The 27,763-nt window shown below is 39.8% G+C and overlaps 6 protein-coding genes across 7 annotated transcripts; 5 read left to right on the top strand and 1 right to left on the bottom strand.

Annotated features, from left to right (window-relative positions):
* Positions 1–1,665: 1,665 nt before the first annotated feature.
* LOC126606885 (probable clathrin assembly protein At4g32285) lies at positions 1,666–3,111 on the bottom strand. The gene has a single exon (XM_050274263.1). It carries the CDS (start codon positions 3,109–3,111, stop codon positions 1,666–1,668), a length of 1,446 nt encoding a protein of 481 aa, XP_050130220.1.
* A 3,991-nt stretch (positions 3,112–7,102) lies between these two features.
* Positions 7,103–9,935, top strand: LOC126608467 (G-type lectin S-receptor-like serine/threonine-protein kinase At1g34300). Its single transcript, XM_050276354.1, has one exon. The coding sequence runs from the start codon at positions 7,334–7,336 to the stop codon at positions 9,731–9,733; it is 2,400 nt and encodes a 799-aa protein (XP_050132311.1). The 5' UTR covers positions 7,103–7,333; the 3' UTR covers positions 9,734–9,935.
* A 249-nt stretch (positions 9,936–10,184) lies between these two features.
* On the top strand, positions 10,185–14,236 carry LOC126608867 (protein POLLEN DEFECTIVE IN GUIDANCE 1-like). Its single transcript, XM_050276882.1, has 11 exons — positions 10,185–10,876; positions 10,960–11,111; positions 11,198–11,301; positions 11,518–11,606; positions 11,771–11,844; positions 12,040–12,190; positions 12,277–12,444; positions 12,818–12,915; positions 13,021–13,143; positions 13,271–13,339; positions 13,603–14,236. Exons 1-11 carry the CDS (start codon positions 10,270–10,272, stop codon positions 13,807–13,809), a joined length of 1,842 nt encoding a protein of 613 aa, XP_050132839.1. The 5' UTR covers positions 10,185–10,269; the 3' UTR covers positions 13,810–14,236.
* Positions 14,237–15,464: 1,228 nt separating this feature from the next.
* LOC126606437 (protein RGF1 INDUCIBLE TRANSCRIPTION FACTOR 1-like) lies at positions 15,465–17,486 on the top strand. The gene is made up of 4 exons (XM_050273832.1): positions 15,465–15,694; positions 16,264–16,530; positions 16,704–16,862; positions 16,968–17,486. The coding sequence occupies exons 1-4, from the start codon at positions 15,692–15,694 to the stop codon at positions 17,220–17,222; spliced, it is 684 nt and encodes a 227-aa protein (XP_050129789.1). The 5' UTR covers positions 15,465–15,691; the 3' UTR covers positions 17,223–17,486.
* A 131-nt stretch (positions 17,487–17,617) lies between these two features.
* On the top strand, positions 17,618–20,409 carry LOC126606436 (binding partner of ACD11 1-like). Its single transcript, XM_050273831.1, has 6 exons — positions 17,618–18,332; positions 18,735–18,821; positions 19,084–19,187; positions 19,265–19,340; positions 19,446–19,535; positions 19,725–20,409. The coding sequence occupies exons 1-6, from the start codon at positions 18,327–18,329 to the stop codon at positions 20,307–20,309; spliced, it is 948 nt and encodes a 315-aa protein (XP_050129788.1). The 5' UTR covers positions 17,618–18,326; the 3' UTR covers positions 20,310–20,409.
* A 2,913-nt stretch (positions 20,410–23,322) lies between these two features.
* LOC126608830 (vacuolar fusion protein CCZ1 homolog B-like) lies at positions 23,323–26,922 on the top strand. Of its 2 annotated transcripts, XM_050276833.1 has the most exons (10): positions 23,323–23,637; positions 23,723–23,816; positions 23,908–24,091; positions 24,199–24,237; positions 24,342–24,451; positions 24,839–24,934; positions 25,094–25,549; positions 25,721–25,876; positions 26,331–26,560; positions 26,694–26,922. In XM_050276833.1, exons 1-10 carry the CDS (start codon positions 23,447–23,449, stop codon positions 26,722–26,724), a joined length of 1,587 nt encoding a protein of 528 aa, XP_050132790.1. In that variant the 5' UTR covers positions 23,323–23,446; the 3' UTR covers positions 26,725–26,922. The 2 variants fall into 2 exon arrangements, with proteins under 2 accessions (XP_050132790.1, XP_050132791.1); XM_050276834.1 differs by lacking the exon at positions 24,199–24,237.
* The last annotated feature ends 841 nt before the right edge of the window (positions 26,923–27,763 follow it).

A 27,763-nucleotide genomic window follows, 5' to 3' on the forward strand; every position in this document is an offset into this window, starting at 1 on the left:
GTGCTATAGTTAAGGCCGATGCCACACTATAGTTTGTTAATTTTCTAAGCCAATGTTAAATGTAGTTGTTGACGGTAAATCCCACGAAGGATAATCCCGCAAGAAATTGTTATAATCAGCATGAGGGTGTGTTACAACTTTATAAGAGGTTGTTCTTTGAGTGAAGCTCATGTTAGAGGCAGTATGGTTTTGTGTTCCCAGACACTACAGAGAAGATATGTTGTTCATTCCGCTGTTTCTTTAAAGGCTTTTGAAAGATACCTATGGGTTGGTGAATCAGGACAAGTCAGCAAGGTTCAGCCAAGGGAAACGACTTTCTTTTCAATAGAGGCATCCTTATTACTCAGTGCTGATGCAATGCCAAGGCACATAAACTTGCATATGGTGAATTCAGTTCAGTGGAGACCTTGACCTAACTGAACGTACGAAGCGGAGAATGGGAGAAGATATTGTTGCTTTACGTTCATGGGATACATTTCCCTTGTCAAAGCTTCTGTCCTCTGTTTCTACAAGTTGCTGCTGCTCATTGGAAGTATTTTGAACTTTCTGTCCTCTGTGTTCTGTTTTCTGGTTTCATAACATTGATTGCAGTTGGTCTTCCAATCTCAAACTGGGTTACCCCAGTTGAGATTGAGGGGGAGTATTAAGGGTACAAATGTAATACAGTTAGTAATATAGTTAGGTAGTTAGTATTTGGTTAAAGTAGTTAGGATTTCTATATAAACAGTATGTGTAATCTTCATTTGATCAGTTAATACAAATCATATTTCTCTCTCTAAACTCTCTCACTCTAGAATCTCTCTTGTTTCTCTCTATCTTCTTCCTCATCCTCTGTATCAATCCTTCATCTTTTACAATGTAGTTAACAAACTCGAGTTCCACCTAGTCCTCGATCTGTGAAATATGTGGATTTTGGTTGGTGCGCAGGAAAGTCAAAAGGAGACTGAATGGTTGTTGCTCACGAATACATCCTCATCTCCAATGTTTTTTACCTCAACATGTTACACAAGAGATCCACCACTCTCATTTAACACTACACTGTAAACCATAAAGCTGTGTAAAACTCCTCATGTTTCACTTCATATGTTTGTAAAGATTTACGAACATGTAACAGTTGATTGATTCCCCAAGATATCCCGTATAACAAAATCTAATCCCTTGATTAATATTATTATTAAAAGTAATGTTAGGTAGACCAAATTTTTAAAACCAAATTTGCAAATTAAATGATGTGGTTGTAGATAATTTGATTATTAATTAAGTATCGATTAATGTACTTGTTTCTTATTGGTGACACCTCATATGTTTAAAAAATTTGGTATTTCTAGCATTACTCTATTATTAAATATATTGCTCTTTGACCTTCAAGGGGTTCCCTGCGTTTTAATCCCTTTATGTCCGTTTTAATGTGCGGTTATTGTTGATAACTTGATGTGTGCGCTTCCGTATCTGTATTAGTTGGTATCAGAGCCAACTGTATGTATGGTGAGTTTCGCGAATTCAAATTTCATAGCATGCAACGGATGGAAGTTCTTCAGCGTGGTTACTCAAATTGGGAATTATAATGACAAAATTATTTTGTTGGATGCCAATAAAGGCACTCCGTCAAAAAATGAAACCAATATTTGCATAATTCCTACAATATTTATATAAAGCCTGCATTTTTCATCTAAATTTGGGCACAGCAAACGTTATAGTCCCCATGGTAATTTGGCCCGATGACTGGCTGATGGAATCATGGAAAGGATTTAGAGCATTGGGGTTGTATATTTGCATCTGCCATACATTGTTTTGTTGAGTTTCAGCAGCAGGAGACTTGTTAATGGAAGCATCAAGCAGGCTTTCCCAGCTTTCGTCAACGATATCATCTTCGAATTCAATCAACGGCTTCTCCTCATCAAACTGAATCAACAGCTTCTCCTCGTCGTAACCTTCTCTTTCGAACTGAATCAACGACTTCTCCCATTTTGTACTAACAAGAATATGCTCCTTTTGTGACATAAATACAAAATCCTTAATATCGTCCTCTGTCAAAGTGCTGGAACTTGAAAACTCCACGAAAGATGACGGCACCGAGGCCGAAGAAATTGGCGAAGTTGGTGTGGATGAGGACTCCGTCAACTGCCACATACCGTTGAGAAAATTCTCGAGAGCGTGAATTTGTATGTGTGGGATTTGATCAACGAAGGGATACTCGTACGATCCGCAGAGTCCCATGGCTTTACACCACTCGTAAAATTCGCTGAGTTGGTTTGCTTGGACGGCTGCCTTTTTGTAAATGCCGAAAGCCAAAATGCAACTCCTGTATGGCATTTGAAACAAACTGTCCAGAACCGTGACGATTTCGCTGCGGAAGATTCTGTAGCACATGAGGCTGTCTCTGATGATGTGTTTCATGGCGAGTTGGACGAGGAAGGCTTTGGCTGCTGGTCCTGTGGGACGGCAGTCCATGACAAGGTCAATGAGGGTTTGCAGCTGCGGCAACACTTCAAGCATTCGACCTACTTCCGTCATTCTATTAGATAAGCTCTCAAGTTCTGGCTCTTCTTCTTCTTTTCCGTCTTCTTCGTATTCTTCTTCTTGTTCGCGATATTCTTCATATTGTCGTTGTTCTTGCTGGTCGTAGGCTGCCTTGGAATCCAACCAATAGCAATGAAGAGCTTCGTCGAGGAGCTGAGCGTACGATCTAATAAAGGCACTGTAATAGGCAGAATCCAAGGAAGAATCATCGCGGAAGTGACACTGATTGAGAGACATCAAACCGTTGGATTGAGCCCAAAGGAGCTCAGACCGGAAGTTGCTGTCTTCTGGCACCGAACGGAGTAGGCGGTGGAGTAGAATTAGACACTTGAGTGCAACCCGCCAGCAGTGTGTCTTGCCAAAGCGGCGAGCGAAGCTGAGTACAAAATCTCTTAACGAAGACGGGGAGATGGAGAAGATTTTCAAGAGCTCCTGAATGTACTTTTCGGGCAATGGCAAGTCATCAGGAGCAGTGGCTTTTATGATGATGAGTTCGACATTGCAAAACCCTCCAAGCATAGCGATTTTGGCATAGTTCACGGAGCTGTGCTCTCTTAGAGCTGTGAAAACTTGCCGAAATCGCTTCTGCATGTCGAGAGACGGAGGGGTTTAGGGTTTGTGAACTCAAGAGAAAGAAAGTAGAGCAAAATTAATATTGCCAGATGAAGTGGTAGTTGGTTACGGAGTTGCTTTCTGTCTTCTGTGTACACGATGACGATGTTGTCTTTGGTTCGACCGATCGAGGCTGCAACTACAAAGTTTTTAAGAAGATTAATTAAACTTGTTTAGTCAGTCAATCAACAAGTAAGTCGAGAATGTATGAGATAAAAACAAAATGAGTTCCTTGATTTCGAGAATGTATGAGATAAAAACAAAATGAGTTCCTTGATTTCATCTATGGATGATTACTTTACTGCGAAAGATTCTTCGGAAGAAGATTGGATGTGTTTCAGAGATCGGCACTTGGTTTTTTCTGTTTGTTTTAGACCAGTAGCAGTAAGCCAGAGTTAACAATGTTTGTGGTGACATGATTCGCAGCGATACGATTTATGGCTACAGTTTTCAAACAATTGTAAATATATCTGATCAAATGTGACCTCTAGGAAGGCTAAAACAATGTAAGAAATGAAGGCCGGCACTGGTCGCATAAATCTGCTTGCTTGCTTACAATTGTAGAGTTACTTGGTTTTCCAAGTTGGATACACATTCTTGAGAGCCCCTACGTATCCTACTTGAGAATTGACTCAAAAATTTGATATATATATATATATATACACACACACACACATATATTATAAAAATATTCTAAGTTTTGATTTAAATTTTTTAAATTCAAGAACTTGTTTGGTAGGCAACTTCTCAAAAAAAAAAAAAAAAAAAAAAAAAATCATACACCCCGGTACCTTCTCTCTCCACCACCCTCCTTCCTTGATCACTCTGTGCCAGCTAGAGATGGGCAAAATACCCATGGGTTTGGGTAACTACGGTTACCCGTCCATTTAAAGTTCACGGTTACAGTTATGGGTAACCGTTTAGATAAACAAACGGTTATGAGTATAACCATTTATTTGTGAAATTTAAATGGATGGTTATGAGTATTACCTGTGGTTATAACAGGTATCCATTTACCCATTTAATTTAATATAAGTAAAAAAAATTTAAAAAAATTTAAAACCCTAAATTTTCAATCTCTCTGCCAAACTCAAAATCTCAACCCGCGGTATTACCAATATACCTTTTTCTTTAATTTATTTGCTTGCTTGCTGGATAGTAGGGGTTAATTAGGGAGTTGGAGTGTGGTTCAGACGACAAAGATTTGCTGCTAAACTTGAAAGTCGGTGCACCATTTTTGTTTTTTACTCTGGAGTTATTGGTGATACTAATTCAATTTATGCATATAGGTGTGTGAAAAATCATGGAATGTAAACCTTCTGTTTATGCACATTGATGAATGGTGATACTAACTCAACTGATTTGGTACTCCGCTTTTGTTTGCTTTTTTTGTTCTTTTGATAACTGAGTGTACAATGTAAACCTTCTGTGATCACTTACCTCTGTTGGATTCATGCTAATTGGTGTCAGTGTTCCTAAATGAGATAGTAATTCAATTTATACATTTCTTTTGTAGGCCTCTTTTGGTGACAATGAGTTGATGAGACTTTGTGATTGAACGTGCTAAAGTATTAGTGTTCGAAAGTGTTTAGTTTCGGAATATTTTGGAGTTTTGAATCATCTAGTATTCATGATAATGACTACTTTTTGTTTTTAGAAGCTTTACTTTGTAATCATATGGATTATAGTTAAAGACTTGCTTGGGTGTAGCAGAAAAATATCTTTTGTAAACTATATTTCAATTATTGGAATTGTATAAGGACTTAAATGATAAAAATAGAGAAATGCATGCAAAAATGTACCTATAACGGTGTTTAATTGTCAGAAAACGAAAATTATGACAAATTTTTCTTTTGTAATTTTCAAGTTGTTAAAAAAAACATGTAGACGGGTGAAAAAGGGATAAATGGGTAAAAAAAGGATAAACGGGTTCAAAAAAGGGTAAATGGGTAAACAATTATGGTTAAATGGGTAAACGGTTATGATTAAATGGGTACACGGTTATAAGTATGGTTAACCGTTTATAAACAGTTATGGGTATGGGTATAACCGTTTATGCAATTATCTAACGGGTAAACGGTTATGCGAGTATGAACATAAACAGTTATGAATAAATAACCGCGGTTACCTGCCCGCCATAACCGTTGCCTATCCCTAGTGCCAACGATTTCGCTGGCCATTTCCCCTACTTTCTAAAACTCGGGCCAGATACCTCTCGTCAATTTTGGATCTAAAATCCATGCACCTCAAACTATGAGAGAAGAGAGGCAGACTCTTCTCTCTTGCTGTTCGTCCTCGTCAATTTATCTCGGACCTAAAGTAGAATGTTGGAGGTGATGGCTATGGTGACCTAAATGAGAAGAGAAAGGAAGGGAGCAAGGTCGACCCTAAGACCATCTCCAACCCTAGGCCTAAAACTTAATATTTTTAGCCCAAAAATATTTTTTTTGCTCAAATCATTCTGACTTTAAAAAAATAAAATTATGTAGACTATTCTAAATTAATTTTATGAACATTTTAACCCAAAATATCTAAATTCTGATAATTATTGAAAAATCACTAAATCGATACATGAAACTCATGAAACACTATGGAAGCATATGAAAATCATGATACAAATGTATAAACACAAATTAACTGTTGAATCATTTTTTTATCGTTAGATTTGATTATATTCAATCTTAGCCGTTAAATTTTATATAAATATAAAACTAAAAAAAAAGTTTGAATCTAGGCCGTTGGATTAATCAATGGCTTATTTAAATTTGGCCGTTGGATCACAAATATAGCCGTTAGGCTATCCGACTGGGCTAACATGCGGGAGACAAGCCCAAGTGGGTGGGGTCCCTTTGTGATTGTCTCTGGCGCGTGCCGTGCGTTGGGCAAGTGAGGGATCGGCATGTGGGTTCACAGCCCACTTTTCAAGCACACTGGTGGGGTCCACGCCCAATCTTGGGCTAAAAGCTGGGCGGAATTTGGGTTTCTTTTAGCTTTTAGTTTTTAGGTCCAAGTTTTAGGTTGGGTTGGATTGGATTTTGAGGGGGAGAGAGCTAAAATTTAACTTTTAGCCTAATGCGGAATCTAAAATTTAACTTTTTAACTCACTTCTAGCCTAGGATTAGAGACAGTCTAATGGTAGTTGAAGTAGCCGTTCCCTTATCGCTCTCACTTTGAAGAGGCCCCCAATTTATATTTATATATACATATTACAACCAAATTTTTATATAAAATATAAAAAAAAAACCCCATAAAAACTGTATAAAATGCATTGTTTTGTTGTTTGATTTGCTTTTGAAATATTGTTAAATTGGAACCAATAAAAAAACCCTTGATTAATCAATGTCACCATCCATTCGCAGAATAATGATTATGATTTTTTGCATAATTGGAACCATAAAAACACCATGGAATAGGTCGGTTAACGTCGTTTGATTCTTTATTTTGATGACTTTGAATATCTGATCTTTTGCCTGATTGCTTATGCTTTGCTTTTATTAAAATATTATATGGGTTTTGAGTGGAATTTGATTTTTTAATTTGTTTCTCTGTCAAATTATTGTTTACAGAATATTGAGTTGAATGTTGATGGTATGCCGAATAACGTGTAATAAGGGACCAGCAGGCCTAAGCCTTCCTCTTGGATGGCTTGTGAATCATTTTCCATTTTTGGATTTTATACGACTTTTTCAAATTCTATCCAATTAAGTATGAATCTGTTGGCTGCTTTCCGTTTGTTTTGCTGCTGCATCGCTTTCCAATTTCTAATTAAGCTAAAAATATGAATTAAGCAAGTTGATTAAAATAATTTGTTTACTTATATTGAAGTTTAAGTCTATTTATTTTCGGCATTCTAGCAAATATTGCACGTTAAGGGGGAGTCAAACTTAAAATACTGACGAGAAAATACATAACATTAACTGACTTGACTGTATCTAAATTTGTCTCGTCTCCGAAAAATTGCATAGTTTAAAATTGTATTTGCCAATTAATTAAAATTGCCATTAAGTCTATGATTTCATAATGTATTGACCAAATTAACAAATGAAATCATGAATCAGTGGAGGGATCGCTAGCTCTTCCAGATTTCCAAGTCAACAGACTTCCGTCAACGCAAAAATGCCAGTCAAACCCGCCATGGCCAATTAGCCGCCATTAATACACCACCAATCAAACTCAACATCCAATCAAACTCACCACAACCATGTCCACCTTCCTCCTCTCCATCCTCCTCGCCTTCATCCTCTCAAACCTGCCACCCTCCTCCGCCCAACAACTCAACTCCTTCTCCTCCAAAGACTCCCCATGGACTCCATCCCAGCAGAACAAGACCCTCCTCTCCCCAAACTCCCTCTTCGCCGCCGGTTTCCTAAGCCTACCCAATTCCCCCAACCTCTTCAACTTCTCAGTCTGGTACCACAACATCTCCGCCCCCAACTCTGTCGTCTGGACCGCCAACCCAAAATCCCCATTATCCCCCTCCGCAACCCTCGTCATCACGGCAGCCGGCGTCCTCCGTCTCACTAACTCTTCCGCCGCCGCTGGCGGTGGCAACTTGTGGCCAGGACCTTCTTCTTTGAACCCAAACACCACCAGACTCCTCCTCCGCAACGACGGAAACTTAATTTACGGCAAATGGGAGAGCTTCGCCTTCCCCACTGACACCGTGTTGCCGAACCAGAGCATGACCGGAGCTAATTTCACCCTTCTTTCCAAAAACGGCAAGTTCAGCGTCGTCAACGCGAGTAGTTTAGTCTTCAACAACACTGACGTCTACCAGAGTCTCACCAACGCTTTCCAGTCTCTGGACTCCGAAGGCAAAGTGCAGCAGGCAAACGGCGCCTCGTTTATCGCCTCCGATTTCGGCCTGAATCGATCTCGAAGACTGACGATCGACGACGACGGGAATTTCAGAATTTACAGCTTCGACCCCAGTCTGCGGCAATGGAACATCGTCTGGCAAGCCGGGTACGAATTATGCCAAGTCCACGGCACGTGCGGGCCGAACGCCATCTGCGTCAGCGACGGTTCGAGCTCCTCTTACTGCGTGTGCCCGCCGGGATTTAGAGAATCCGCCGGCGGAATCAAAGACGGAGGGTGCGAAAGGAAAATTAAGCTCACGAATTTGGGGAACACCAGATTTGAGCGGCTTGATTACGTGAATTTCACGGGCGGGTCGAACCAGACCAATTGGCCCGCCACCAATTTCAGCGTCTGCGAATCGAGATGCCTGGTGAGAAACAATTGCCTCGGATTCATGTTCAAATACGACGGCAAAGGCTACTGCGTGCTCCAGCTTGAGAGATTGTTATACGGGTACTGGTCGCCCGGATCCGAAACCGCTATGTTTCTCCGGGTCGACAAATCGGAGACTGACAGGTCGAATTTTACAGGGATGACGGAGCTGCTGGAGACGACCTGTCCCGTTCAGATAAGCCTCCCGCTTCCGCCGGAGGATTCGAACGCGACGACAAGGAACATTGTGATTATATGCACCCTTTTCGCGGCGGAGCTGATTTCCGGCGTGCTTTTCTTCTGGGCATTTATAAAGAAGTACATCAAGTACAGAGACATGGCTCGGACTCTGGGTCTCGAGTTCCTCCCCGCCGGGGGCCCAAAGCGGTTCTCGTACGCTGAACTTAAAGCCGCCACCAAAGACTTCTCGAACCTCATCGGCAAAGGCGGGTTTGGAGACGTTTACAAAGGCGTATTAACCGATCAGCGCGTGGTGGCGGTTAAGTGTTTGAAGCATGTCGCCGGCGGTGACGCCGAGTTCTGGGCGGAGGTAACGATTATTGCCCGGATGCACCACCTCAACTTGGTCAGACTTTGGGGCTTTTGCGCGGAAAAGGGTCAACGGATCTTAGTCTATGAGTACGTCCCAAATGGATCCCTCGACAAGTACCTCTTCCAACCGGGTCGGGTTACGCCGTCAGACTCGGTGGAGGAAACGGGTGTTCTGATCGATGACGAGCGGAAACCGATACTCGATTGGGGGATCCGATACCGAATTGCTTTGGGTGTGGCGAGATCGATCGCGTACCTCCACGAGGAGTGCTTGGAGTGGGTTTTGCACTGCGACATCAAGCCGGAGAACATTCTCTTGGGCGACGATTTCTGCCCCAAGATATCGGATTTCGGGCTGGCGAAGCTGAAGAAAAAGGAGGACATGGTGACGATATCTCGGATGCACGGGACCCGCGGGTACATGGCGCCGGAGTGGATCAAGGCGGACCAGATCACGCCCAAGGCTGACGTGTACAGCTTCGGGATGGTACTGTTGGAACTGGTGAGTGGGGTCCGCAACACCGAGATCCAAGGGTCGATGATCGAGAGCGACGACTGGTACTTTCCGAGATGGGCGTTCGATAAGGTGTTTAAGGAGATGAACGTGGAGGATATTCTGGACCGTCGGATCAAGAACTCGTACGATAGCAGGGTGCATTTCGATGCGGTGAATCGGATGGTGCAGACGGCGATGTGGTGCTTGCAGGATCGGCCGGAGATGCGGCCGTCGATGGGGAAGGTGGCGAAGATGTTGGAGGGGACGGTGGATATCACGGAGCCCAAAAAGCCCACCATATTTTTCCTCAGCGACGACTAGTCTCTGGAGTTGAATAATGTCGTTGTTGCCGGCGGCCCCTCGTTGGCTCCTTTTTTGTATTTTATTTTAAGTTGTATTTAATAATTTATTTTCCTTGTAAATTATTGCATTTACTCAATGGGCCCGCTATGATTTTGTTCCCAAACCCACAATAGATTGGGCCTTTGGAAATCGAGAAATTAAAGAGTCCAAGATCCGATAACGTCTGTGACTCACATTGTTACATATTAGTTACTTTAATCCTCAAATTTGATAAAAATGCTATACCATTAGCCTTTTTTATTAACGATGTCACACCCTATCTTATGATTTTATTCTTTCTTAATAATGCGATATTATCTATACTAAGAAAAGTAAGGGGTTGAGTAAAATGAATAGTACTAAAATTAACATTTTAATATAAAAATATAATTTTTCGTTAAAATAAACAGTATCGAAAACTTTTCGTTAAAACTCGCACAAAAAACCCAGTTCTAAATTTATGAATCTCCTCTTCTCCCAGTTCTAAATTAAAAGCTCTCTGAAGGTCTCGTCTCATGGCGTTGAGATCCAACGGTCGAAATCTGTCGTTCGAGATTCTGAGAAGAAACAGCTCCCTCGACGGCGAACATGACGAAGCAATCTTCTACCGATCCAACTCTGATCCCCTCCAATCCGATCAATCCACCAACGCCAAGTCCGCGCGGAGAAAACGCAAGAAGAAGAAGAAGACACCCGCCACCGCTCACGCTTCCATACCCGAAAGCCCCACCGCCACCTACGGCGTCGTTTCTGACTCCTTCGATGTCAATTCTGAAACCACAAACGTAGAAACCTGCTATATTCGCGGCAGCGGATTGGAATTCAATTACAGAGCCCAGACCATGCTCCTGCCCATCACGACGGAGGTCGTCGATCCCGAGTTTCAGAATTTGCGCGGGGCCGCCGAGTTGAGGCAGAGGACTGTCATTGGGAGCGCCGGAGGAGTCGTGGAAGAGACGGAAACGGCGTCGTCTCATATTGAAGGCGAGGCCAAGGAGGAGAGTGCGGCGGAGGGGGGTTCGGCGAGTAAGCAAAGGAGCGAGCCCAATGGGAAAGTGATCCCGAAATTGCAGACCGCCGAGTCATTGGATTGGAAGCGGCTCATGTCCGAAGATCCAAATTGTGTGTCCTTTTGCTTTTCCCTCGTGCAATTTCTGTGTACAAATACTTCAAATTTTGATATTTATTTTGGCTTCTTCTCTCAGGTGTATTTTCAGTGGACAAGTCGCCAGTGCAGTACTTCATGGAAGAGATGTCGATTGGCAATTCGTTGCGGAGCACAACCACCCTTGGCAATGAGAAGGAGCGAGAGATAGTTTACGACACGATATTTCGATTGCCATGGCGATGTGAACTGGTAATCTTTTAGCAGTAGCTATTATTCATTGTTCCCTGAGAAAATGTTGTACAACTCTGTCTTAACTGTGACCATTTTTGCTGCAGCTTATAGATGTTGGCTTCTTTGTGTGCTTTGATTCGTTTCTGTCACTGTTGACGATCATGCCAACAAGAATTTTGATGACTGTTTGGAGGACTATACACTCAAGGTTCACTTTTCCCCTTCTGGGTTTGTCTCATAATTTCGCAAAGTTGGGTTCTTTGAATTCTTTCATTTATATCGGCTTAGTCATTCGGGTGCTTTGAAGTTTGTACCACTGTAGTGAAATTTCTGTTTTCATGCTGTTTTTGTTTTTGTGTTAAATTTTGTTAAACCGTAACGAATGTCAAGATATTTAAACGTGACCTAACCATACCTGGGGCAGGCAGTTTAAGAGGCCATCTGCAGCAGAGCTGTCTGATTTTGGGTGTTTTACTATAATGGCTTGTGGAGTCACTCTCTTGCAGCAAACAGGTGAGTAAAAGGATAATGGAGCTATTCTTTCACGTTGTAATGACTTATAGCAACCAGTTTGTGGATATTATTATAACCTGATGGCCAGTTCCATTGATTAGAGCAATAGCTGGATGTACTATGCAGTATACTGATTGTATTATTTATTTGTTTGCTTCCCTTAGATATCAGCTTAATATATCACATGATCCGTGGTCAAGGAACAATCAAATTATATGTGGTTTACAACGTGTTGGAGGTAATTAAGTTATTGATCATATGATTTAAGTTTTGACACTTGCTGTATTTCTTTTCAATTTCCTCTTCAGAACATTATGTTGTTCATCTTTTTAAAAGGCAAAAAGGCTGAGGCGAAACAAAATGTCACTGTACTATATCTTAGAAGCATAGTTGTTGGCAGCAGTCTAAGAGTTGCTTTCTTTGTACTTTGCAGATATTTGATAAACTATGCCAAAGTTTTAACCCAGATGTATTGCAAACTCTATTTAACTCAGCAGATGGACTTGCAAGTTGTCCACCAGAAAACATGAGATTCTGGATTTGGAGATTCATTTGCGACCAAGCTTTAGCTGTGGCTGCCTCAAATATCCTTTGGAAAGATCATTTTATTCATAGATTTTTTTTACCCCACTTTCCTGCATAATATACAGAGTTCTTTAACTATACGTACTTATTCATGCATTTATCTTATTAGCTCAGGCAATTACTTTGTCAACCTGCATAGTTGCTCACAATAATGCCTTGTTGGCTTTGCTGGTGTCCAATAATTTTGCCGAGATAAAAAGCAGTGTGTTTAAGCGATTTAGCAAGGACAACATTCATAGTCTGGTATACTTTGGTGAGTTATCTTCCTGTTATTTTACAGTCCGTATGAATGACATTGCTGTTTTCTGATGCATTCCTTCTAATACACTCTTAGTATATAGTAAGGCTGCTTAACATTTGCTACAGTGTGTCCATATTTGTGCTCAACTACCAAAATATAGATCATATTGTGGGCATAGACTTAACAAAACCTTGGAAGCTTTTACCTCGTCTGCTTATGGTTTGTTGCATAAAAACAAATAGGTCTGTTGGCGATATTGTGTGATGATTACAGAGAAAAGATGTAGGCTTAAATCTTAATGTCATATTTGCTATCTAGTTTTTCTCGGGTTTAATCTTTTCATTTGATCTGAAATTTTATTTTATTTTTGGTTTCTTGCAACCAGATTCAGTAGAGAGATTCCACATTTCAGCATTCCTCTTGTTTGTTTTAGCTCAAAACATTCTTGAGGCTGAAGGACCCTGGTTCGAAAGTTTTCTTTCTGTAAGTTGACCTAGACATTTTGACGAGAAACTGTTCTTTATAAAAGAAAAAGATTTCTTGCACAGCAAACATTTTGATTGCTGTTTTTACATTTGCTTACCGCAGAATGCTCTCTTAGTATACGTCTGTGAGATGATTATCGATATCATAAAGCATTCGTTCATTGCTAAGTTCAATAACATTAAGCCCATTGCATACTCGGAGTTTCTTGAAGATCTATGCAAGCAGGTATTGTCTTCTCAAAAAGTTGTGGGTGCTTTTTTTTTTTTTTTTCTCACCCAGTGTAGGATTAAGGGATATTTAGTATGTTTAGATCATTATATTGAAATCTGACCCTCTGTTTTCGATTCATCAGACTTTAAATATACAATCAGAGGCTTCAAAGAAAAATCTTACATTCATTCCTCTGGCACCAGCTTGTGTGGTAAGCCACTTGTTATTACGTACCTTGACGTTGATTTTCATGGTTTGAAGTCATCCCCACTTTTATATGGTAGAGCAAAAAATCTATCCGTAGAAAAGTTCACTAATTGCTCACAGAATCCTACAATGGGCTACAAGAATTAGGGTTCTGATATGAGATTTGAGCTGTGTTGAAAATGAAATATTCAATTTTGTGTGCGAATACTGTTATTAATATCGATAATTATGAGATAATCCTGAACGGTATTGTCATCTTTGTTGTAGGTCATCCGAGTGCTTACTCCGGTATATGCTGCGCATCTTCCTTACAGTCCCCTTCCGTGGAAGCAATTTTGGACTCTCGTCCTTTTCGCGATGACATATGTTATGCTGACAAGCCTCAAGGTGTTGATAGGCATGGGCCTCCAGAAACACGCCAGTTGGTACGTCAATAGGTGCAAAAGGAGGAAACACCATCTTCATTACGATTGATCGTGAAGAAGGGAAGTCTTTTGCTTTTCACACATCAGTATTATTCTGTTAATTCCGCGCAAGGAACCCCCAACGAAGAAGTTGAAGATCGGGGTTCCTGTGGAAGTATGCGCATTAGACCATCCGTGGGCTGCAAAGATGGGGATTAGGACATCATAAGGTAGAGAAACCCGTATTTGGTAATTTCCTTTTTTCGGCCTGAACGTCTTGTAGCCTCTGTAGTCTAGTTATGCATAGTTATTACCATCCAATTTTGTTACATGACAAAGGTTTACTTGCTGCTTCGGGACGGCACTGTATAGAAAGGGTAATGTATGATATCGTGAAACCAACAGTGATTTCCGCTGTTTGGAAGCACTCTTCAAGCATACTTTTATGGAGCATATCGAACTTTTGACCTATCATAATCCTAATCATTATTTTTGAAGACATATGGACTAATAATTCAAAGAAGGGGACGAGTTTTACCGTCACACTTGCCCCTTACTCAACTTTTGGGAAGATTATTGTGTGTGCATGCCGTATAGGGCAGGGCACCAGTCTTAATAGGGGTATGCAAAATGTAAGATATTTTAACATTACATTTAGGTGAGGCTTCAATTATAAAAACAGTAAAATTTGAACCTGTGAAATTAATTAATAAAGATAAGATCAGACGATTGATGTAATTCGAATAAATTTTCATCTTTATCCGCCTAAACCTTTTTCTTTTTTTTCTGATAAAGATGAAAAATTATTGGAGACGGATAACCATGCCAAGCTATTTGGTACATTTATGTTGCCTAATAAGCACGAGACACTTCTGAGGCAAATACTACAACTCTGGCAGGGCATATAGGTAATTTCATGTATTCCTATATTTTATATAGTATCATAAAATCTAAAACCAAAATATATAAGAATATTCTGTATAATGTCGGAGTAAATTTAGGAATTCTCTTTAAAGTTTAGTGAGGCTACAAAAGTCAATGACTTTATTTTTGTTCTTTTGACTTACTCTATTTAGAACAACCGATAAAAGAGAATATATATTTACTAATTTAAACGGAAACAATGAACAAAATAAAATATGAATATATGAAAAATTAAAATCAGTGCGTATTTATTATTTTTCACGAAAAAAATGTATAATAATTAAATGCATTTAATTTCGTAGCACTTTCCGTTTGGGTTTTTACCGGATCGAAAGTTGTTTTTGAGACTTGTTTCTTAAAAAAAAAAATTTATATATATATATATATATTGTAACGAATTTCCATTGGGTTAACAAAATGTGGCAATATTTTGCTTATAAAATTAAATCAAAAGTGATGCTTCATGAAAAAAATTAATAAAAAAGCTCAAACAATTATTATAAAAAAATAAAAACAAATGGAAAATAAAAGGGGACAAAACGGCACCGAAAATCTCGCTTATTTCGGCGGGAAAGGACGTAAAGCGATAAGAAAAATCTCACTCAGTAGGGTTTTGCGCAACATGGCCCCATAGGAAAATCCCACTGACCTAATTATTTTATTTACAATTAAGTAAGATAATTAGTAATAATTTCTCAAAACTACAACCGTCGGATTCCATTTGAGTTTGATCCGACGGATATACAGCATTTAGCTTCCCGCGGAGTGCAATTAAGTGGGAAATTGGACACAGGTCTTTGCCTGCCTGCTTGGATAAAGGGAGTTCCATTTATTCCTACTTTCCTATAACATTGTGAATTCTTCAATCTCATTCACTTCTCCTCTCTCGATTGCTTGCTCACAGCCCTTGTGGAGGTGGACTTGTTTGCAATTTTTGCAAAATTTTTCATGTTTTTCTCACTCACTTTTTCAAGTATCGACTCCTGCAATTACAGAAAATACAATTTCTGTCCATACAAATTGAAGAAATGGTAAGAATTTGAGTTCTTTCAATGAGTTTTGCTATGATCATTGTTATTTTCGAATTGATTGTTTGAAGTTACTTGGTTGTGATTTTGTCAATTTGCGAATATGATTGAATGGTTTTTGAGTTTGGAAGATAAACAATCAAAGTCTTAGTCAAAGTTATGATCTTTGGTTGTATTGTGAATTTTTGAAATTTGATTGGATGGTTTTTGAGTTTGAAGGACAAACAATCATCGTTTTGATGAAAGTTATGATCTTTGGTTGCGGGTTTTGAGAATTTGTGAATTTTGATTGAATGGTTCTTGAGTTTGCAGGCTAAGCAATCAAAGTTTTGATCAAAGGCATGACCTTTGGTTGCGGGTTTTGTGAATTTGTGAAATTTATTGAATGGTTTTTGAGTTTGACGCTAAGCACTCAAAGTTTTGATCAAATCTATGATCTTTGGTTGTGGGTTGTGGATTTGATTGTATGATTTTTGAGTCTTGAATTTTTTTTTAATTAAGTTTTGATGAATTTGTGATTGCTACATGTTTGTTGAAAGGTGTCTTGAAGTGGGGATGTGTTGGTTTTGTAGGTAGGCTGCAAGGTTTGCATAAAAAACAGTACAGATAATTGGCTTCACACCCTTTTACTTAGCAAATTCTTCGGTTCCTGCGGTGTTCATCAAGACCTTCGAAAAAACGAGAAGAATGTGTTCTGCATAGACTGCAGCCTCCGCCTCTGCAGGCATTGTATGACATCTCATTGCCTTCACACAAAGCTTCAGATCTGCAAATACGTTTATCATGATGTCGTTCGCCTTCAAGAAATTCAGAAGCATCTTGACTGCTCTAAAATTCAGGTTTGCTTCCCCACTCTCTGTCTTATACAACTCTCAGCACTTGTATGTGGATTTCATGATTGTTGGTGAAAATTCATATGTGATTTGATTTGTTAAGTTCGTCGCGAAGCTCGTACTTGTACAGTTGAATTGAATGCTCTGTATCTCAAACAATGACAACTTGATGTTTACAGACATATAAAATCAACGGCGAGAAAGCTGTGCATCTAAATCCTCGTCCTCAATCCAAAGACGCCAAACCATCAACGAAAGCAAAGTTCGGTGCTTCCTGTGAAGCTTGTGGGAAATATCTACAGGACATGCCAAATCGCTACTGCTCCATCGCGTGCAAGGTAATTGTTGTCGCTTGTCGGTTCCAAATTTTCGACTCCAATTTGGTATTTCGCACTCCATTGCATGTAAGGGGTCAAGAAACATTTGCCTGTTTCACATTTCAGGCATCGGTAGTTTCAGTGACGCTGAAAGACCACCAAAGTCATGAATTCATCACCGTTGCAGTACCCCAATATGCTGAATTTTCGCTAAAAGGTAACTACTACAATTCGGAAACAAATATGAGCGAAATGGAGTCGTCCTCTATCTCGTTAGCGGAGTCATCTGAGGAGATGAATGCTTGGGTGTGTTCAGCATTGAAGCCGAGGAGGCTTTTGCACAAGAGGAAAGGCATTCCTCACAGAGCTCCTCTCTGCTGATGCCTAAACATTTTCAATGATATTTTTGCTTCCTTTTTTTTCTCTCTTATAAATTATTGGTTATGTCTAAGCATTAATAAATCCATAAAACCAGAGCTATGAAAATCAAATATATCTTTCACAAAACAAGATTAGTGTAATGTTGATGAAACGAGAACGTTGGCAAAGCCACTTGATGCTGTGTGAGAAACTTTAAACATGTAACGTCGTGTTATTGATTTAGACTGTCACATTGACGCTCGAGAAGTAAATGTCTTTTCGAAATTGATAGTGATGGATTCGTGTGCATTATGGCAACAGTCTTTAGTTTATGTCTTGTTATGGATTGTGGCAGACAGAAAGAGTTGCTACATAGATCGTATTGTAATTGTATGCATGTTGCACATGGATGATGGATCACCAACTTTTTATCATGTTTTGTTTGCTTGGCAATTGCCAGGCTTGTGGGATCAAAGTAGAATCAATCACATGAGTGAAAAGCTGTTTTGAAACCTGCTTTTGTTGAAAAAAGCACTTTTGGATTCTAGCCTCCATAATCATTAATCCATATCGATCCGAGATTGGTATTGTAGAACTTTTGAATTGGAAGGTCAGCTACTAACAATCACATTCAGAGAAATAGGGATGTCTCGCATTGAACGAGATTAAAATAAGATCACGTGTAACCGTATCCTAGAGATCTTTATGTCTTTGTAAGATGTGCCTTGTCGATAATATGATCAAACACTCCTGCTCAAAAGTTTCTCCTATTCACGATAATTACGAGCTAAAAACATACCCCAAAGCTGAAGGCTCAATATTATGTGCCAATATTAGATCTTCTTTTTTTATATACAAACGATATTGAATAAATATTTATATACAAGAGAGCTGGAGCCCGCCGTATTGGAGCGAGCTCCAACAGAAAACGAGTTGGCTACTCACCGCCCAAAATCAACACCCCAATCGCGATTCCCGAACTTCCCGCTGATAGCAAAATCAAAACACCATTAACAAAAAAAGAAATTAACCCTAAAAATAAAAATAAGAGAAAAACAGGAACAAAAATACTACAACAAAAAGAACGTGCATTCCCTCTCGATTCTCGAACAAAAATATACCCAAATGTCGGTGAGTTTTTCCTTTTTATTTTCCTGAAAATATTGTTCGTAGCATTCATTCTTTGTGTTGGATTAGATCCATTGGTTTTTCATGATTTTCATATCTTTGATTGAACGAACTTGGAGCTAACAGAAGACCTGTCGCAAAATCAAATTCAGTGGCTTTTTAGGATTCATACGGGTGACCTCATTTAGTAGAATAAGGCTTGGTTATTGTTGTTGTTTGATTGAACGAACATCTCTTTGTTTTCAGTGTTTGACGCAATGTGCTCGTTATTTTAATCTGTCTGGTTGCTGGGAAAATGCAGGAAAGCAAGATATTTGTCGAGTTTGGAAATAATTGTTGCCTCCAATTCCAACGATTAATTTCCATTCTCCCCTGACATTATTTAATTCAGAACTTTCTGTACAGATTCCGGCGGAACCTGCAAATGAGGGGATTGAAGCAGCTCCCCAGTCGACAGCTCCCACACCAATCTCCACGAACATAGCTCCAAATGTGAGAAAACACAACTTTTTGTTTTATACTATCATAAGCTAAATTCATTTTGTAACCAAAAGAAGTATGCATTTGTGTACGTTTCTGTAGCTATATTGGCTAGAGCAGATGTACTCCTCCTGTACAGCTGATTTCAAATTCCCGCTCCATATAGTTTAGATTAGTTTAAAGTAAAATATCGCTTATCTTAAAATTTGTAGCACTACATTTTGTTTTGGACTAATTGAGCATACATATTTACTCGGTTGATTTTCATATGCAGGTGAAGTCAGTTAAAGTAAGCAACATCGCGCAAGCCATTTCTGACAAGGATATCAAGGAATTCTTATCATTTTCCGGAGATATTCAACATGTTGAAATGCAACGGTACACATTGTTTACTTATGTACGCGACAGATTTAGTACATCGTGTTTCTGAAGATTTCGGTGTTGTGTTCTTGCAGGGAAACTGAAAATACACAGCTTGCCTACGTTACCTTCAAGGAAGCACTAGGAGCAGATACAGCTGTTCTTTTGTCGGTAAGTTCCCTTTCGATGCTTTGCTTGTTTGCGTAGATGTTAGCCGAGCCTAATGCAGAAGGCGTTTTTTTTACTACTAGGTGTGTTGTTTTTCTTTTAATTCAGGGAGCCACCATAGCTGATCTTGCTGTCACCATTACAACCGCCAAGGATTACAAGCTGCCTCCTGAAGCTATTCCGCTCCCATCAAGCCCGGTAAATACCATGGAATGCATCCATTTATGTGTTATTTATCTTTCAACCATTTAATCTTGCGGAACATAAACTTGGAGGCAAGATTTGATAAAATTCGAGGCAAGATTTTGATGTGCCTAAAACTTGTCATGTGTGTGCTCGCGCTTCAAATGAGTGGCGTTTCTTACTATAATGCATTCACCTTTGAAGGAGAAAAAGCCAGCTGCTGCTAGTTCTGCTGTAAAGAAGGCAGAAGATGTGGCCAGTGCTATGCTTGCCAAGGGATACATCTTAGGAAAGGATGCGATCAACAGGGCGAAGGAGTTTGACGAGAGGCATAAGTTGACGTCAAATGTCTCTGCCACAGTTGTTTCAATTAACGAAAGGATGGGGCTGATGGAGAAGCTAGGTGCTGGAAGAGCTGCTGTCAGCGAAAAGGTGAGGGAGATGGATCAAAAGTTCATGGTATCCGAAAAGACAAAGTCTGCCTTTGCTGTTGCCGAGCAGAAGGCAAGCAGTGCGGGATCTTCTATCATGAGCAACCCTTATGTATTGACCGGGGCCTCATGGGTTTCTAACGCACTCAGCGCAGTTGCAAAGGTGGCTGAGGATGTGGGCATGATGACCAAGGAGAAAGTGGAGAGGACCGAGGAGGAAAAAATGGAGATCATGCACAGGCAGAGGACAGAGGTCATCACTGACTTTGCACAAACCCATCTCGATGAATCTTCTGCCGCGGAGCCTCCAGTTGCTCCAGTCAGTTCTCCTGATGTTACAAAGCCCGGTGTTAAATGACCGATGTGCACAAATGAATCATTTTTCGGTTTCTCTGTATCATATGGTTTCATACAAGGATTCTATACTGCATAGTCGTAAATATGATAATTCTTCAAAATTCCGCCTTTTAATACGAATTCAGGAAATGGAAGACACCAATGACTAATGTTTTCACCGGAAATAACCGGTCCTTCTCTAACGAGGCTGCACGCAGCGCAGCCATTTTCTAAGTGGAAAGGGGAATACCTTGCAAAAAGTTGATCGGAGTTCAGAACATACGTACTTTAACAACCACTATAGGGTCTGTCAAATGTAGCAAATTGGAGAAATGAAAAATGCAACAAGACACGCGATGATAACGAACATAATTTTATGGTATCAGAATTCATCCATACCTCTATGCATTCGTGTAGAGCATCGCCTTCTGTCCTCACATGAGTCGGCAAAACCATGAGATCGCGTCGATGAGAAATTACCTGGATTTGTTCTTCACGATAACAGAACACCATTGCTCCATTACTCGTTGGCGGGACGCGTCATGATTGCCTTCTAAAGAAGCTAGGATGACAAGCGCTGCGAGCATTTTTGAGAGACGAGTACATAACCGGAGAGATCTGAGGTCGCCTCCGGTGAGGGAGCACTGACCGAAGCTTCTTCGCCCCCAGGAACCGCGTCATTTCGAGGTTCTGCAGCGCACGGATGGACTTGCACTTCATTTTTTGAAAAGTAAATTGTAGCAATACACCCTTAATTTTAACTCAATTGAGCAATTGTCTCTCAATTAAAAATCCGTTAGTATTGGTCTCTTAACTCATCAAAATGTGCAGATACGATCCCTCAACTAAAAATTCATTACTAATGGTTCCTCAACTTTAATCTAACTGAAGATATGATCCATTAACTTTAACCCAATTGAAGAAATGGTCCTCAACTTTAACTCAATTATAGCAATAATCCTTCCAACATAACTCATTTTGACAAAATTTCGACAAAGTTGACGAAAATGATCATAGCTATTGTTTGGACCCAAAATTACATCATCGGCCCGAGTAATCGAGACCGTTGAGTAAGCATACCTCCACACTGTCAATGGAAAAGTGAAGATAATTTTAGTAAGGTTAAAAGATAATATTATGGTTTCTTTTATCATGTTTATCTTTTAATAATGATTTATCTTGACATTTTCTTATGGAAATAATATATCTCCTAACTGGAAACAGGCGGCACAATTCAAATTGATGTGGATCTGGATATGTGGTTTGGATCAATTTTGGTTGACAGATATGCACGGCATCAGATAATGAAGCATGCAGGTCATGATATTATCCATTTAAAATATGGTGATAATTAAAAATGAACATCAGCATTTAGGATGCATGCAACATTTTTGGTAAAAGATGATGGCTTAGGGTGATGATGAGAGCCTAGGAAAGCTAGGTTTTTTTTTTTTTGGGTGTGCTATCCACACATCCTATTTTACTTCTCACACACCTCTTGATAATTTCTGTCCGTTGATATTCTTCAATTCATCCGATCTGACAGTTGAAAATGAAAAAGGTGTGTGAGAAGTAAAATATGGTGTGTGGATATCACACCCTTTTTTTTGGTGATGTGATGATGTGGTAGGAAACCTAGGTATGCTAGGCCTTTTTGCATGGTGATGGGTGTTGTCAAATGAGTTTAAAGTGATAAGAATTGATGATGGAATCACAGTATGCATGCCGTGTGAAAGGGTTTCAACGGGACATATGTTGCTTCTCTTGTATAAGTCTACATGCATAAGGAGACTAACCAAAATATATTAAAGATAATATCAGTTGTTTTGATGTTGTTTTTGGAGTATAGTCGGGAAATGACTCTTTTGGATTGGCGGTCAAGGAAACTTATCTATAAATACAAAGTGGCAAACAACGAAAAGGCTATCCAATTCAGCACACAAATTGCCATGCGTAAACTCTTACTCTATGTGAAACCTCTCAACAACCTTGAGATTTTTTTTTTCTTTTCCGCCAACACATCTTCAATTTGGATAAACATCACTGTGAAGGTAACCAGTGATACCTTCATTTTGGATAAACGGCACTATCGCAGTAGAACCAGCCGACCGCGGAACATCTTCAGTTTGGATAAACAGCACTGCGTCGAGGTCGATTGGTTATCTATCCAAGTCTCGATCGAGAAAGACTTTCGGGTCTTCATTGGCAAAAGTCATCTTATTAGCCTTTTCGGCAAGGTGAGGTGTTACAGTTTACTAGGGCTTGGCATATTGAACGTCGAGTTGTTTTATGATTGGATACTCACAAGTAAGCTTTAGAGTTTGGCATTCTGATAGTTGAACCACATTTACCATCAAGACATATATTTGTTTTGAGTATCTGTGCCTTTATACTCTGGTGTTGAATCGGCGTGCTTATACCCTTACAAATATAATCACTGTGATCGAATATGGCCCCAACGATTTGTGAACTTCACAAAATTAGCAACCTTGTCTTCAGGCTCTAAAACCCAAAGACCGAGACGTGTTCCTTCCTTGGTCGTAGTTGCAAGATCAAGAAGTCAGTTGCGCGCTCAATGCAACATCAACACATTTTACTCCTCGGTCGAGCTTGGCCGACGAGTTGGCACGCCCCGCATCAACCGAATGACGTAGTTAGCTCTCGGCCTGCGTGCCACGTAAGCTTGGTAGTTTTTAGGATCAACAACTGTACGTTTTGATTATTTGAGGAACCAATGATAATGAATTTTTAGTTGAGGGACCATTGCTCTAATTTGATTAAAGTTGAAGAATTATGGCTACAATGTACCTTTTTTTTTAATTAAGTTTGAAATTAGAATTTGTGAATTTGCTGAACGAGGGCTGTTTTGTATTTGCATTGCGCGGTCCATTTACTTCAATGCGGGCTTGACGTGGTACATGGGCCGCCCACTTCACCGCTAATTTGTACCAAAGGCCCAGGCCCAGTAATTAGTGAAATTCTCCCACCCTGTTACCAACCGTTCAAACTTTGAATAAACCAGAAAAAACGATCTCTGTCTAATAAAATTATAATTTGGTACCAAAATCAAGATTAAATCCCTAACATCTACCCGAAATTAGGGTTTTCAATTTGTAATCCGACTATTTGATTCCGCCATTAAATTTGGAAGAAGAAAGTATGGGCCTGTCGTCGGCCACTACTACGGCTGCCGCTCCAGAAGGGGTGCAATTGTGCATATTCGATTTGAGGAGGGGTCAGAACGAAGGGCAGGAGTTGGACAAGATAATCTTCTTCTTTCCAGCTGATTTGCCCTTCTCCGCCCAGTTCTCTGTGATCGGGCTCAGTGAAGGACTCATCACATTTACAAGGTTTCTACTTTTTTTTGTTGCAATTTCATTCTATTTTTTTGGGTTTTGGTTTTTAATTAGAAGAATTGGGTCGTGTTTTGTGCAGAATCTTCTCTCCTGAGGCTGCTTGCGACGCCGTTGAAGCAGAGAGGCATTCGCATGTCTTTTACGAGGCGGAACCCGATATCTGGATGGTCATGGTGAGCTCTCGTTTTCTCAATTCTAATTATAATTTCGATTATTCTTCAGTTAAGTTTGAATCCCCCTCCCCGCGGTTCTACATTGTTGTAGGTAGTGGAGAAAAACAAGGAGTTCGAACCAATTTGGCGAAGTGATGCATTGAGAAAGGTTCTCAAGGAAGTACATTCGCTTTTCGTGATGTTTCATGGATCGATAAGAGCGTTGCTTGATAAGGACCCCGGTGGGGGACTAACTCGTTCCCATCTGTACCATTTCATCATTGACTATCTCGGTGGTAAGTTATCAACTTATCATACAGTTGCATGCCTACTACTTGCACTAAAGTCCAGTTTTATTTTGCCTTTGGGGTTAGAATTTCATTGAAAAGTCACTAATTGCCAGCATTTCTAAAGCGGTCTCCATTCGATGAGTGTTGCTGGGGTAATACTGAAGTTGCTGTATCGTGCCTTCTCAATTGGAATTTTGTTCCTGAGTAATGCTGAAGTTGCTGTATCTCATATGTGTGGTTTTACTCTCTGCGGCAGATTTTCTGGTTGGGAAGAAACTGCTGCTACCCTCATTCCGTGACTCTTTAAAGGAGCGTGGAACTGTACAGATGCTTACCGTAGGGCGGGAAGCGGCAATCGAAGTTCAGGTTTGTTTTCAGAACATATTTTAAATTATACGTTTGTGGAATATTTAAGCCTTTTTCACATTCTGGCCAGAACAGGTATGCTGTAATTTTTATCTTATTCAATTTCAGAATTATACTGTAGATTATTTGTCCTTACTTTTGATCCAGTGCTTCATCAGTCAGTACCAGTAGGAACTTATCTATCATCGCTAAAGGTCCTATTATCTTCCTTTTAGCTAACTGGTATTGTTCAAAACTCTACATCTCTGTGCGTATGAGGGCCTTCGCCCTAATTCCAACCTGACTTCTACGTTCTACCCGAACCTCCTAATTCTTGTTTTTAGTTGTTAATGCAATATCGTATATTTGTTTCCGTGTATTTTTTAATGGTTTCACGTGTCTTTGCAGTCGCTTGTCAGGGTACTTGAATCTTGTGCTGGGAACATGCCATGTCACTCACTAGTCTTGTTTCAGGACCTCTTGGTGTCCACGACACTTTCTCCTGTATGATTCGATCTTAACATTGTTGGTTTTTTAGTCATTTCATATGCCAATTTTAGCCTTCAAGTTCAAGAGAACTTAAGAACTGAGATAAATTATATTTTTTGAAATTTATTTCAGAAATGCTAACTTTCGTGAATTTTTTTATCCTATTTTTGTTAGGATGATACCGTAAACCTCTTTGCATATGCTGTTTTAAGGCTGACTCCCCGTGCTTTATCCTCTGGAGTAAGTTCCTGGTCCTATTTACGCAAGGGAGCTACATCGCATGTTTCCTCAAGTTCTAGCTTGGCCTGTCCTGGTTCTATTCCAGAACAATTGCATGGCTCACTTGGCAACTCTCCTGCTGGAGATAAGAGTTCTCGAGTAGTACGGCCCTTGCAGCCTGATAAGTGGTCCAAAGGAAAGGATGGTTTTCTTGTCAGTGATATTTGGGGTGCAGACACTAGTACTGGAACGTCTGCCACCCCAACAGTTTTTCTCCATCAAACAGAGGAGAGAATGTATCTGTGTGCCCATCAGCATAAGAGCCTTACCTTAATTTTTCTTCTTCCTGTTTCTTCAGTACTAAAAGGTGGTCAAGGTGTTTCTGCAGTGAAGCAGCAAGTTCTTGAAAATGTGAGCTTTCTAGCTCTGCTATTAACTGTGATGCTTATGTTATCAAACAGCTTCTCTAAATTTAAACTTGTCATTGGCATTGCCATGTGAAAATCGTTACCTAAATCAATAGAGGTCAAGAAAGATGAAGTGACATATCTTTCATTTATGTTCTTGTTTACCGTTTACCAGGTATCCCTAAAGCTGTTGAAAGTTGAAGAGAAATTATCAAAAGGATGGGGTGGTGAGAATGCATATCATGTTAGTGGATATCGGTATTTACTAGCAGATGGAGACAGAAATGTATCCAGGGCTTCTCCACCAGGAAAAGTCACAACCCTTACCAAGGTAAAGTATCCCGCTACAGTCGCCTTGCTCTCTTCTTCTGCACAGTTCCTGCTAAAAGGTAGCTGTTTGGTTAAGGATCTTCAGCTTGTTCGCTGCATCAAAAATTGTATGATTGTAATCCCTAGCCACAGCTAATAAATTATGGGCAAGAACTTAGGTCATCTCCAATGGAGAGGGTTGAAGGTCTAAAAGCCAAAAAATGGCCTGATTTGCCAAAAACTCATCTTCAACCGATGACTATGCTATAATTCTATGTAGTTCACCAGGCCATTATTTGGCCAAAAGGGCATTAGGCTAACCAGATGTAGCCCCCTTCTTAGCCCTATTTTTGGGCTAAGCTCCTCAATTGCAATAATCGATTCAAATTCAACGGCTAGATTTAAAAATATACAACGGTAGTTTAATTAAATTAACTAATAAATTTATAGTTGCCCATTTTTCTTGTCTGTGGCAGGGCTCCTTGCTTGCCTTAAGTAAGGTTAGAGAAGAAGTTGATTTGGAAAAAAGTAGAGCGAAATCGGATAATGCTGGTCACGAGAAAGAATTGGAAATTAGCATCAGGGCGAAAAACAATGCTTGGGTTATTGCTCGGGTTACAAGAGGGAAGGAGCTTTATATGGTTCTAGAGAAAGCCAACGAAACACTTCTTTATGCCTCCGATGCTGTTGAGAAGTTCAGCAACAGGTACCGCACATTTCCTTCAATGCTGCAACTAGTTGCAATACATGAATTTCAGATTTGCTTTTTCTTGGATCACTCGTGATAACAATGCGCTAGAGCATATGTACTGATTCGTTATTTTCATTGAGTTGTGCAGGTACTGCAATGGAGCTTTCTCGTTGAATTAGAGTAAATTTCATGTTTTTGAGATGTATACTAAGATGGTTCGACGAAATGAGAGGTGCGCCCTACATGCTCATTGCTCAGTATTGTGTTATTTCCTCCTGGCTCGGTGCACCTCACGACGAACCAACCGTTGGACCTCAGCACTGTAAATTTCTGTGTCATCACACTTGCAAGGAGAAAATAAACAGCATTCGAAATTACGTTGTCATGTATTTTTCTGATGTATTTGCAAGTGTTTTTTGTTTTGCTATGAGTCCATTCTCTATGATTTAACGTTGGGGAAGAGTTGCGATGCCCCTTTGGGGCTGCTTCTGGATGGCCTGAAGCGCTTTTTGGCAACAAAAAAACGTTTACGACCACGTTCGGCATAAATTTCTTTTAAAAAGTTGTGCGTTTGTTGCATCGGATTATTTCGGACTGGACTAGCTTCAGGAACTAAGCTAGATTGACTTAGACTAGACTAAACTGGACTGATTTAGTGAAGTGTTTGGTGTAGCGTTGGACTAAGAAGCATGATTACAATATTATATTATTTTATATTAATTTACTATATATCAATTAATATTTTATAATTATTTTTTCTTTTTCTTTTTATTTCTAGAATCCTCTTTTTATTTCCACTCTGAGAAAACAAAGCAGCAGTCCATCTCGCAAAGCCTTCTCTCTCGCGGGTAACTCTCAATTGTTCATCAATCTTTGCTCTTCAATTATTAATCTTTCTCTTATCAATTTTATTTTAGATTTTGTGCTTAAACCTTCATGGGTTTTAATGGATATTTCAAAATTTTGTTTTCTACCCCCTTCCCTTTTTCCCCATTTTTGTCCCTCCGCCTCTCCCTCCCATTTCCCTTTTCTCCCCATCTTTGCACCTTTTTTTTTTTTTGTTACCAGTGTCTCCCTCCCCTTCCTTTTGTTTCTCTCATTTCACCTCTGTATAATGTTCCCTCTCCCATCGCTCTCTTTGTATTTATCTTTTTCTTTTTTCTTCAAATTTGATTCCTGTATTTTCTGGGCAAATCACAATTGGTCAAGAAAAATCAC

This window comes from Malus sylvestris, chromosome 16 (assembly GCF_916048215.2).
Source record: "Malus sylvestris chromosome 16, drMalSylv7.2, whole genome shotgun sequence".
Lineage (NCBI taxonomy): Eukaryota > Viridiplantae > Streptophyta > Magnoliopsida > Rosales > Rosaceae > Malus > Malus sylvestris.

What these genes read in the sequence shown, in the direction of transcription:
- LOC126606437 (XM_050273832.1), top strand. An exon ending in TTGACTGCTCTAAAATTCAG is followed by an intron (nt 16,531 to 16,703) that starts GTTTGCTTCCCC and finishes TGATGTTTACAG; the next exon opens with ACATATAAAATCAACGGCGA. An exon ending in ACTGCTCCATCGCGTGCAAG is followed by an intron (nt 16,863 to 16,967) that starts GTAATTGTTGTC and finishes TTCACATTTCAG; the next exon opens with GCATCGGTAGTTTCAGTGAC.
- LOC126608467 (XM_050276354.1), top strand. Translation starts at nt 7,334, where the DNA reads ATGTCCACCTTCCTCCTCTCCATCCTCCTCGCCTTCATCCTCTCAAAC.
- LOC126606436 (XM_050273831.1), top strand. An exon ending in CCACGAACATAGCTCCAAAT is followed by an intron (nt 18,822 to 19,083) that starts GTGAGAAAACAC and finishes TTTCATATGCAG; the next exon opens with GTGAAGTCAGTTAAAGTAAG. An exon ending in CAACATGTTGAAATGCAACG is followed by an intron (nt 19,188 to 19,264) that starts GTACACATTGTT and finishes GTGTTCTTGCAG; the next exon opens with GGAAACTGAAAATACACAGC.
- LOC126606885 (XM_050274263.1), bottom strand. Translation starts at nt 3,111, where the DNA reads ATGCAGAAGCGATTTCGGCAAGTTTTCACAGCTCTAAGAGAGCACAGC.
- LOC126608830 (XM_050276833.1), top strand. Translation starts at nt 23,447, where the DNA reads ATGGGCCTGTCGTCGGCCACTACTACGGCTGCCGCTCCAGAAGGGGTG. An exon ending in GGACTCATCACATTTACAAG is followed by an intron (nt 23,638 to 23,722) that starts GTTTCTACTTTT and finishes TGTTTTGTGCAG; the next exon opens with AATCTTCTCTCCTGAGGCTG. An exon ending in AAGCGGCAATCGAAGTTCAG is followed by an intron (nt 24,452 to 24,838) that starts GTTTGTTTTCAG and finishes GTGTCTTTGCAG; the next exon opens with TCGCTTGTCAGGGTACTTGA.
- LOC126608867 (XM_050276882.1), top strand. Translation starts at nt 10,270, where the DNA reads ATGGCGTTGAGATCCAACGGTCGAAATCTGTCGTTCGAGATTCTGAGA. An exon ending in GGTTCGAAAGTTTTCTTTCT is followed by an intron (nt 12,916 to 13,020) that starts GTAAGTTGACCT and finishes TGCTTACCGCAG; the next exon opens with AATGCTCTCTTAGTATACGT. An exon ending in CTCTGGCACCAGCTTGTGTG is followed by an intron (nt 13,340 to 13,602) that starts GTAAGCCACTTG and finishes TCTTTGTTGTAG; the next exon opens with GTCATCCGAGTGCTTACTCC.